The following is an 11,079-nucleotide window of genomic DNA, read 5'->3' on the forward strand; positions in this document are numbered from 1 at the left end:
CCGGATTTGGGCATGGATATATGTAAATGTACAGTGGGTTGGGTTCTTAGAGCATCCCACAATTCTGAGCTGCATGCTCTATCCTCGTGGGGCAATTTGTTGTTTAACTTCGTTCTATCCATTTTTGTCTTCTTGCATTTTGGAGCTATAATTTTAGCTGTCAGGTCGAAAAAATAAAGACGTGTTATTCAAATATCTTCAAAAAAACGGATTGCGCATGCGCAAAACAAATTTTTTGATTTGGCATTAGTTTTGCTTTTATTCAAGGTGCCGACATACAACATTTCGGGTAATTCTGTTCATAACTAACGGAGATGTCAAAAGGGCGTTCCTTATTTTGTGGACTACATTTGCAATTCACGAACTCTGATTTATAAATTGGATAAATAATTCCACCTTCAAAATTTCATCGTAATTGGTTCACCTGTACTCTTTTAAATCGTTGGGACATGAAGCCATCGAGTGAGTGAGTGAATGGTCGAGCGATCGGATGATTGGGAGAAAGCATAAGATAACGGTCTCGCCGCTAAAATGCATCTTTTGATCTCATTGGCGTAGGCAGCATCATGGCATAATACAATAAGCGCCCCTTGCGTACCCCTATGCTTTGTAGGTTTGGTTTGTTTGTTGTAATCTGGCAGCAGTTTTCTGTTGTCATGTTTAGTCAGAAATTTTTATCAATAATTTCTAATAAGAATTAAAAATTGGGGTAAAAAATGCTGCTCTTTCAACTAACTAAACGAAACCCATTTCTTCCAAGTTGGAAAGTTTAACAAACTGAAAAGGGAGCCATCGATGCGGCATTATTTAAATTATGATTACCGCCTTTGTGATACTTTTATTGATAATTACAGTTTGTAAATCCGAAATTGATGGCTATTGCGCTTCATACAATGGGAAAATTTGCAGCAGTTACTTGAATAATACCGGATTTGTGTGGTACAACGCAACCAAGGATAATACAGGTGGTTGGTTAAACGAGCAGATTACTACCAAGCTATGGGATCAAATGATTGTCGGTTTGAAGGAACCGTGTCGGAGTGCGGCCGAGGTAGTGTAATCCCTTTTTTCCCCGACACTGACTCTTCTCTGCTTGCAGAAGCTGCTATGCCTATATGCCTTTCCCGAGTGTTCCATGCAAAATAATAGAGAAGTTGGATTGCCGTTATGCTACGAAGATTGTATCGCCGTCAAACAACAATTTTGCCATATTGATTGGGCACTGATAGAAGACAATAAGCAGCGTAATATTACGTTTAAATCTAAAGGGCATTTTCAACTTCCAGACTGTGACACATTACCTCACTTTAAAAATCAGAACAGCTCACGAACTTGTTCCTATGCTGGCTTGACAGAGATGAAGACTGACGAAATAACATGTGAGTCTATGAGATCCTCTATGTCTTCATGCTGCTATCTCGTGTACGAAGGTATAGAGGGGCCCCATGTGTATTTTAATTTGTACTCGCACTTTAAAGCCTGAATTTGCAGGTTCGCGGTTTTTCAGTATTTAGAAAAATGAAGGTTGGGCTTAGATACATTGAGAGGGGTCTACATTGTTGTGCTCATGTCTTCTTTTTCAAATTTATTAGGACGCACAACGACAAAGACCTGCTTCATTTTTTCATCAATGCTACTTGAAAGGATGTAAAAGGCTAGAAGCCTGTGGAAGCACTCAGAATTAGGTGGTTTCCTGGGTTTTGAAATTGGTAGAAGGATCCTAGGAAGAGTAACAGAATGTTCTGGAGTGCCCTTTAAGGCCCTAGAAACGTTTAGAACGCTTTCCAGAGCTTTCCTCATCTTTCTAGCATATTCAAGAGTATCTTAAAAGGATCAGGACAACTGGCTGCCAAGACAATCGTCCAGATTCACCTAAGCCTTTGACCTGGTGGGCTCAGGGTTCTTTGATTAAAGCAAAATCTATATCTTTAGGTCATGCTCAAGGCGGCTGGGTCCTGGATCTACCTTATATCTTGGAACTTTGGGTTTTTTTAATTGAGGTTGCCTCATCTTAGTTCAGGCCAAGACCCTCGATTGCAGACTGCCTATTTCAAGGCCACAATCTGCTACAGTAGATGAAGCAATGGCTAGCACTCAGCCAGCCCCAGCTATGGCACCACGGATTTGCCATGCCCATACATGGGTGGTTTTCAAACCTGGCTTTTAACATAAAGAAATGAAAATTGAAGATTAGATTTTGTTCAATGTTTTTTGTCACTGCCCGTTTAGCCAGAAATTGGTTTAAATTTTGATTTTTAAATGGAACACTTTGAATTTTGGTTATTTATTTTGATACAAAATGGCAGTCTGAGTAAATCAATACCCCACCTTGTCCCTTTTATGTCTAATGGTCAATTTTTTTATCGTTTGATTAAACTAGAGTGCCTTGAATCATTTAAAATGCGGTCAAGTTGTGTGTGGTATCAAATTATTGGTAACGAAGTCATCTTTTTTGAAAACCAAGTGAACCATAGTGATTCTACTTGATACCATTGATTGTAAAAATTTCAAACTTTGGATCAGACTAGAACCAGTTACCTATGGTTAACATTTAAAAAAAATATGTCTATAAATAATCAAATTGACATTGCGCATGGGTACCTACATTGAATTTTTAGTACTTATATATGTGATATGTTTGTCTTCACTAGAACTAGAAGCATCCTCCCAAGCAACATTTTTAGTGGGTAGCCACGATTCAAAAAACTTGAAAGTGAATTGCCAAAGTTACTGCCACGTAATTACCATGGTTGTATCACATGGCCATTACCAAAATGGGAAACACTGTCATGGTGGCAGTCACGTTCCAACCACGTGTTTGGACCACATACAACCACGTGTTTGCCACGTGGCGGTTATGTGGGGAGATAGTGGCCGCCACAAAAAAAAAACTTTGCTTGTCCACTGCGCTTGTCGGTTAGCTTATTGTTTTCCGTGTAGTTCCAACTCTGTCTTATATATGGTTATTCCTATTTTCTCTGTCTTTTCTCTACTCTGTAAAACTAATAATCTATCCGTATGTAATAATCTTGGTATTATTATTGCGAACGCCATTGTTCCCAGGTTTTTGGGGCCAGACAATCTTTGCAACCTTCCAGCGTTTCGCAATGTTACGTAAGACTAAGAGAATTGGCACTTTAGACAAGTATACATAGCTGTTTTTCTGTATAATTTTGAAATCTTTCGAATTGACCTCGATAATCAAGTTTTTCCCTCTGGGGGTTCTGACACCGCCGTTTGCCAACTAGTTTTACCCGGTCTTCTGAGGCCCCTTGCTCAAATACCTCATCATTCTGAGTAAGCAGTAAGATTTTGTCTGTGTACCCGTGCCCACTCACGTATGTATGATTTTCGGGTTAAGTGACTCCAACTCCCTTGTAGCATATTGTTCTGGATGCCCGGATGCCCGCCGAGCGGGCTTGATACCGCTGCTTGCTGTTCTCTGCTCTGACTATCCAAGATCAGGTCGCCTTCTGATAATTTTCTTAGAGAGACGAAAGCACCACCCACCTCATACGCGCTGACGTAGTGCCTAAGTTGTTTAAGGACTTTGTTGGGGTCTTTAACTTCCGAATTAAAAAATATGTGCTCTCATTTTTCAAAATTATCAGATTTGAATACTGCATATGCGCATTTGCTTTTTATTATTTTTCATTAGTTTTGTTATACTCTGCTTCTATTTGTCTCAGTTGAAGTGTTAAAGCATACTTCACACGTTACTATCTTGTAGATGACTGCATAAAGGACAGAGGTCGCTTTTATCAGGGCAAAGTGAATAAAACCAAAGACGGTTTAGACTGCCAATGGTGGAACGTGCAAACTCCTCACTACCATGTACGCCCACCGAACGTTTTTCCCGAAATTCAAGATGCCGAAAATTACTGCCGAAATGCGGGGGGCGAGGTGCATGTCCCCTGGTGCTTTACGACGAATTCGTCGGTACGATGGCAATATTGCGACATACCTCGTTGCGTCGACTCGGTCGTAAAAGAAGAACAGATGCTTACGCCGACATTTTTGCTTATCATGTGCGGACTGGGACTCGTCGTCATTATCATTTTAATGCTGATAGTTTTCCTTGTGTGTCGGCTTTTCCACAAACGCCGAAGTGGTTACGGTCGTACAGGTACGGCCGAAGTTACTATTGATCTCGATAAGTTACCAAGCAATATGTCGTACCATAGGTGAGTATTGGTCACTCCCCCTTCAAAAAGTTGATGCGATTTCTTCACAGGACGGGTATTACGCTAAATCCGAAATTAGAACAATTTGAGTATCCTAGAAATGATATTATTTACATAAGGGATTTAGGACAGGGTGCTTTTGGAAGGGTATTCCAAGCGAAAGCGCCTGCTTTGATGCCGGGCGAGGATTTTACTGTGGTCGCTGTTAAGATGCTGAAAGAAGAAGCGTCTGAAGATCTACAGGAGGACTTCGAAAAGGAAGCCTGTTTGCTTTCTGAATTTGATCATCCGAATATTGTAAAACTGTTAGGCGTTTGCGCGATGGGACGACCCATGTGCTTGTTATTTGAATACATGGGAAGAGGAGACTTGAACGAGTTTTTGAGGTATTTTTGCGCTGAATTTTAATCAGAGTCATTTGGTTGTTGTAGGCAGTGTTCCCCGAACAGTCATGCCAGAGGGGTGGAAATGGAGGATAGTCACCAAAATCAATTGTCTCACCTAGATCTCTTAAATATTGCGTTACAAATAGCGTCTGGTATGGTTTACTTGTCTGACAGAAAATTCGTCCATAGAGATTTAGCGACTCGTAATTGTTTAATAAATGACGCGATGGTAGTAAAAATTGCAGATTTCGGTTTATCTCAAAAAATCTATCTGCAGGTACGAATTCTCCATTTGGAATGCAACTATCATAGAAAAGTTTATTAAGTGAGTTCATGTGGAGCCATGCAAATCGGTACAAGATTTCTGACATCTTCTATCTTTTTAAATGTACCTAGAGAAAAAAATCTCTTTTAATTATTAACAACAAAGTGGGATTACACATGCACCCTTGCATCCTTGTAGTTAATTGAGGTTTAAGCAATATTTACTAATGTAGAAAACCGGAGCTTCGTATCTTCTTTCTAACAATGATTATAAAAGAACCCCTTTTGTTGGAGGTATGGACAGTTTTTGGGCTACAACTTTATAACTCAGCGTAGCTAAAAAAACTATAGCGCCCTTTCTTAGGAACATGTATACCTCCGTGGAAACGATTGGAGGTTTCTAAACATTGTTATCGTGCACACAGGTAGACAGAGACAGCAATACAAAATTATAAATGATCTCGAGGATCGTTAATAATGCCGACAAGGGTCGGAGATCTCACTTACATAAAATAAAATTGAACCTCTACCACACTGGCAAAAAATTTTAATGACAATTCAACTCATGTATAAAAAATCGCATAAGCCGCAGTGAAATTGTCACTTTGACAACGGCAAAAGTTACCTGCAACTTTTCCAGCGACAAATGCACTAGTGGTTTTTTCACTTATTCATTTTCGAACAAATTATCGCATTATCCTTTCCCATATGGCTAGTTTGACGTCTGTCAATAATTGATTAGTTTGGTGAATTTCTTGTTCGTTAAATTGTCCTGCCGAATTACACTCGAGGTTTGTATTTAAACCGAGTAAATTTGGGTTGTGGCAATTCAAATCTGTTTCCTTTTAGCAATTGAACTCGAAAAACTGTCAACCTAAAAATGCTCCACCTGCGGTGTCGCATTTTTATTAGTTGACAGTTTTTCTCGTCTAATTGCTAGGCAACAGATTTTCATTACCTAAACAACCCAAATTTACTCGGTAAAATACAAACCTCTTGTGCAATTATAAGTGACAATTTTTATTTGACCCCCCTTACCTTGCGGAAGTTTGGCCTCTTATCTCCTCTTAAATGAATAGAAAAGTTACTTATGCAAATTCCGGTAACGTTTATCTTTGCAATGAATGCAGAGTTTGTATGAATCACGGATCCGAGTGGACCGGCTTCAATTTTGCAAAAGTAATAGCCAAGATCGTGATTATACAAAGAAATAAAATGCCAATGTTGACATTAACCGATTTAATTGTTTTTAAATTCCCTACCATATGCTGTTGTATACAAAATTTTATTTACCGCACAAGGCATTTTCCAATGACGTCACTCATTTTTGAGGAATTTGCTTTTAATCAGCCGTTACTGTTAGCGATCCGAAAAAACACCTTTGTTTATCACAATGTGTTTTAATGTCAATTTATTTAATCCCGTTAATTATTATCTGTTGGTGGATCCAAAATTTCAAATGTTAATATTTTGAGAACGGAGTGTCTTTTTCCAACAATACCTCATTCGACGTGGTTGGATCATTATAGTAACAGACATATGAAGCATTCTAAACAATAGAGAGTTGGAAGTGGGTATTCGCAAAGAGAAAAGAGAAGGTCTTGACACAACGTATCTGTTGGTGGAGTTAAAACCTCAAATGTGAATATCGAGAATCGAGGTATTGTAATTCTGTACTCATAAGCACTCTAGCATGGTTTTACTCGGCAGTCAAAACACAAGTAGACCAAGAGCTCGCGTATAAAAAACCGCATGATAAGGTACCAATGGTTTAAGTATTGAAATGGATAGTGCGTAAGATAGTAAAATAATAACCGCTCGTCTGCCGCTGGTAAGTGGTCACCCGTAAGCCCTATTATAAAATGAATTTTGAAAAAATCGACTCACAATCTCGTTATTAGTACCAAGTTGAAATATGTGTTAAAACATGCGGAAACATCATTAGTTAACGAAATCAAATTGGCAGACGCGTTGGTTGGTAGCATTTTTGAGGCAGACGCATTTAAATATTTTCATGTCATCTCGTTTCGGCGCATATACTGTAACGCGGTAGAGTGAGACGCGTGCTGCGGTACGCTTTATTAAGAAGTTAACACCAAGAAATTTAATCAGATTTGCATTTAATAATAAAACACACATATGTACTCTTCTTAAGAAAAATTCCCATACAATAATAAAATATAACATAAATATTTTAATGTGTATAATAAGTCCAGGCGTCATTTTCGCCGAAAAAATTCCTAGGAAAGATTCTTTTTCGTCAATTGCATCGTTTTATCATCATTAACAATATCATATAAAATTCTTCCAAAAATTCGACCCGGAAGTATATTTTTTTCAGCGATGTTTCGCGTACCGGGAAAGGAGGGTAGTTAGAACTTTCCCACCCCGGGTATAACTTGGTACAAACGTCTGGAAGCACAACATACCAAGAGAATTTATTTTGCTGGCACAATCCATTCAAAATTTAATTATTATTACGCGTGTTTGTTGGTGCATTAGCAGGTGCATAGTTCACGTTAGGTCTGTTTAGTTTTCAGTAACAAGTTAACTTTGACCAACATTCAGCAAGATATGTTTTAACGAAGGTACCTACCAGAATACTTTGTCTGTCTTGGCGGTGCCATTAGGGGCATTATCTTATGCGGTAACTTTAAAAGGACACTTTTTTTAACCGAACCCATGGGAAAATACTCTCAATGTCGCTTAGAACGTGAGTGACGATTTTATTTGTTCAGAAGTAATCGAGATGGGCTTGAGGGAAACATGATAAAAATTATAGGAGAACTTTAGAAAAACTTAAAAACAATAAGAAGCCTTGACAAACTTGCCAATACATTTCAAAAGTTTGAGTTACATTCTGGATCAAGACATAGGTACATTATTGCCTATAGGAGAGTTCTAAAGACTAGTGCAAAGTATGTACTAAAGTTAGACTTCAAATTCAACTCCAGCCCCCTAACCCTACGATTGTGATTTCTCATTTAAATTAGATTATGTTAAAAACCTATTGGATTCAGATTAAGATCATTAATAGCATTAGAAATAAACCATTATAGGTCCGCTCAACTTAACAGGGAAGCTTTATCAATAGTATTCGCTGTAAGAAATTATATTATTACCTGTATATGGACAAATATTTATTTTGAATTTAGAGACTCGTCCATTAACTCACATTTTCAACGAAAATTCAAAACTTCCAACTATGACTTGGTCCAAATTTTTATGTGGCTCAATAAATTTGATTGCCAAATCCGTCATAAAAAAGCAGAGGAAAATATCAATGCATATTTTGTATCCCCTATTACAATGTCTGAAGAAGAGAACCAACCACATCGAAGAGGAAAAATATTTAATTTCCAGTGAATTAAATGGTCAAATTTTAAATTCAACACTTAATTATACTTAGTGGTAGTTATGATACACCTTCAAAACTTAAGATCAAATTTATTAAACGGAAAAAGTTTTAATTCACGGTATTAAATTCAAACTAGTGTCATATTCACAGGTTTCAACTCATACCGGATTCTCTAAAAGAAAAAATACTTCAAGAACTGCAACACGCTCATTCACGGATTGTTTTAAAATGAGGGATGTAACAACTCTTCGACACTGTAATAACAATTTGCTAAAATATATTTTTTTAATGTTCGGTTCGGCTGAAAAAAGTATACTTCCGGGTCGAATTTTTGGAAGAATTTTATATGGTATTGTTAATGATGATAAAACGCTTTCGGCAAAAATGACGCCTGGACTTATTATACACATTAAAATATTTATGTTATATTTTATTATTGTATGGGAATTTTTCTTAAGAAGAGTACATATATGCGAGTTTTATTATTAAATGCAAATCTGATTAAATTTGTTGGTGTTAATAACTTCTTAATAAAGCGTACCGCAGCACGCGTCTCACTCTACCACGTTACAATATATGCGCCGAAACGAGATGACATGAAAATATTTAACTGCGTCTGCCTCAAAAATGCTACCAACCAACGCGTCTGCCAATTTGGTTTCGTTAACTAATAATGTTTCCGCATGTTTTAACACATATTTCAACTTGGTACTAATAACGAAATTGTGAGTCGATTTTTTCAAAATTCATTTTATAATAGGGCTTACAGGTGACCACTTACCAGCGGCAGACGAGCGTTTATTATTTTACTATCTTACGCACTATCCATTTCAATACTTAAACCATTGGTACCTTATCATGCGGTTTTTTATACGCGAGCTCTTGGTCTAAAGAGGCAATCTTGCACAATGTGCTTGTATCTTCAGATAGCGCCAATTTGTCATTCCACAGTATTTACTTGCAACCATAATGGCACTTAATGAATCTTTCTATCTACCAACCCAAATTGAAAAAAGTCTTTGTTCTTGTCTAATATCACATTGCATTTTAGGATTACTACAAAGGAGATGAGCATGACGCAATCCCCGTGCGGTGGATGCCACTGGAGAGTATTCTGTACAACAAATACACTGCAGAATCAGACGTATGGGCTTTTGGCGTGTGTCTATGGGAGATATTCTCTTTCGCTCTCCAGCCGTACTTCGGTATGACGCACGAAGAAGTTGTCCGTTTTTTAAAAGCGGAGAATGTGTTGTCTTGCCCTGATAATACACCTACTCAAGTGTACGAGCTGATGAGACAATGCTGGCAGCAAAAACCGGCGAATAGACCTAGTTTTCGGACTATACATTGTACGATAACTACAATCTACAATAACATGCAGTCTGTTCCTTATTATTCCTAAATTTACTTTACTGCCTTAATTACCTTCACGTGACGAACACCTACAGGATGTGTTTGTCAACGTGAGTGTGATCTTCATAGACATTTCCATCATTCCCTTCGTTATTGTTATCCTCGAAGATTTCGGAAATTCTATGTGGGTCACTAATTATTTTACTAGGTTGACGCCTATAATGTGTTGAACAATAATTCAACTCGTTTCAGTAATAAATGTTGTTGGTTGTGAAAATTAGGCAGTTCTATTTCTGTTAGTCCATCCATTTATTTTTAAGATTCAGTGAAGTTTTTTATTCTTATTACAAGATCTGTTACTGTATAGTTACGTTTAGGAGAAGTTCAATTATCTAAGCAGCTAGGCTATATATTGTGAATTTACGTCGTGGTGTATTTTATATGATCGTCAAAGAGTGTTTCTATATTTATATACGTACACGTTTATTAATAAAACCAAATGAAACGCACAAATTTCACAAAAGCTCCAAATGATGAAGAAACACGAGCACTTACAGAGAGTAACTATTTGCTTGTAGTCCCTTCCCCTCAAAATTATGAAATGGTAATTTAGATCAGTAGATTTAACGTGTGCCACATTGGTTTAGTAGTGGATAGGATACCCGGCTTGCACCCTGGCGGCTCGGATTTTTGACACGAAACATTTTTTCCGCAAAAATGCATACCCAATTAAGCGAAATTGAACATGAGGTTATTTGTAGGTTTAAGATTGTGTTCTAAGTTTTTTGTTTAAAGCAAACTTAACAAAATGTGTATGCCCATGAGGAAGCAGTTACTCTCTGTAGGTATTCGTGAAAAAACAACCTCATTTTTGCTTCCTTTGGGAGCTACCCTCCCCTTTTTGTGGATATGAGGTCTGATTGTACATTTGAGGGGTTTGTGTGCAATACTGGGCATATCCATTTTCCGTTGAGGTAGAAAAACTACCATCGTCTTGTCACTTTTCTTTTCCTGTATTATAGTTATCCGAGTTATAAACTCTTTTGGGTTTGTAAAAAAACCTTTTGGATATGGGCAAATCTATGAAACGAAGACATGATGGTCACAAAAAGCTGGGCAGAATACTTTCAAAAACTATTTGAATACTAAATAGTAAATACTTTACACAAATCAAAGGTATTTGAATACTAAATACTTTTACGTCCAGCACAAGCGAATACTAGATACAGATACATTAAAAAGTATTCAAATACTTAAAAAAATAAGTATTCAAATACTTTAGAATGTATTCGAATACTTTCAAAGGTATTCGAATACTATAAAAAGTATTCGAATACTTTGAAAAGTATTTGAATACTTGTCACTCAAATATATTCAAAACCCCTTTGAATTTTCTTTCGAAATTGGTTTCTAGTCTATAACTTTTGATTGAGAAGTCTGATCGAAAAAGTACGAATTGTTTTGGATTCTACGCACCAAAATTAATAGGAAAAAGTGTTTTCCCGAGAAATTTTGGTGTAGTCGATTTTTG

The 11,079-nt window shown here is 37.2% G+C and overlaps 1 protein-coding gene across 1 annotated transcript; it reads left to right on the top strand.

The window, feature by feature from the left end:
- Positions 1-600: 600 nt before the first annotated feature.
- Positions 601-10,515, top strand: LOC116165784 (tyrosine-protein kinase transmembrane receptor Ror2). The gene is made up of 6 exons (XM_031480463.1): positions 601-1,051; positions 1,100-1,379; positions 3,731-4,184; positions 4,235-4,570; positions 4,616-4,847; positions 9,244-10,515. The coding sequence occupies exons 1-6, from the start codon at positions 815-817 to the stop codon at positions 9,595-9,597; spliced, it is 1,893 nt and encodes a 630-aa protein (XP_031336323.1). The 5' UTR covers positions 601-814; the 3' UTR covers positions 9,598-10,515.
- The last annotated feature ends 564 nt before the right edge of the window (positions 10,516-11,079 follow it).

The sequence above is a fragment of the Photinus pyralis genome, unplaced genomic scaffold (assembly GCF_008802855.1).
Source record: "Photinus pyralis isolate 1611_PpyrPB1 unplaced genomic scaffold, Ppyr1.3 Ppyr1.4_LG3a, whole genome shotgun sequence".
In the NCBI taxonomy this organism is placed as follows: Eukaryota; Metazoa; Arthropoda; class Insecta; order Coleoptera; family Lampyridae; genus Photinus; species Photinus pyralis.

Coding starts and splice junctions, on each gene's coding strand:
- LOC116165784 (XM_031480463.1), top strand. CDS start 815: ATGATTACCGCCTTTGTGATACTTTTATTGATAATTACAGTTTGTAAA. Junction 4,185..4,234: donor AGCAATATGTCGTACCATAG/GTGAGTATTGGT, acceptor ATTTCTTCACAG/GACGGGTATTACGCTAAATC. Junction 4,848..9,243: donor CTCAAAAAATCTATCTGCAG/GTACGAATTCTC, acceptor ATTGCATTTTAG/GATTACTACAAAGGAGATGA.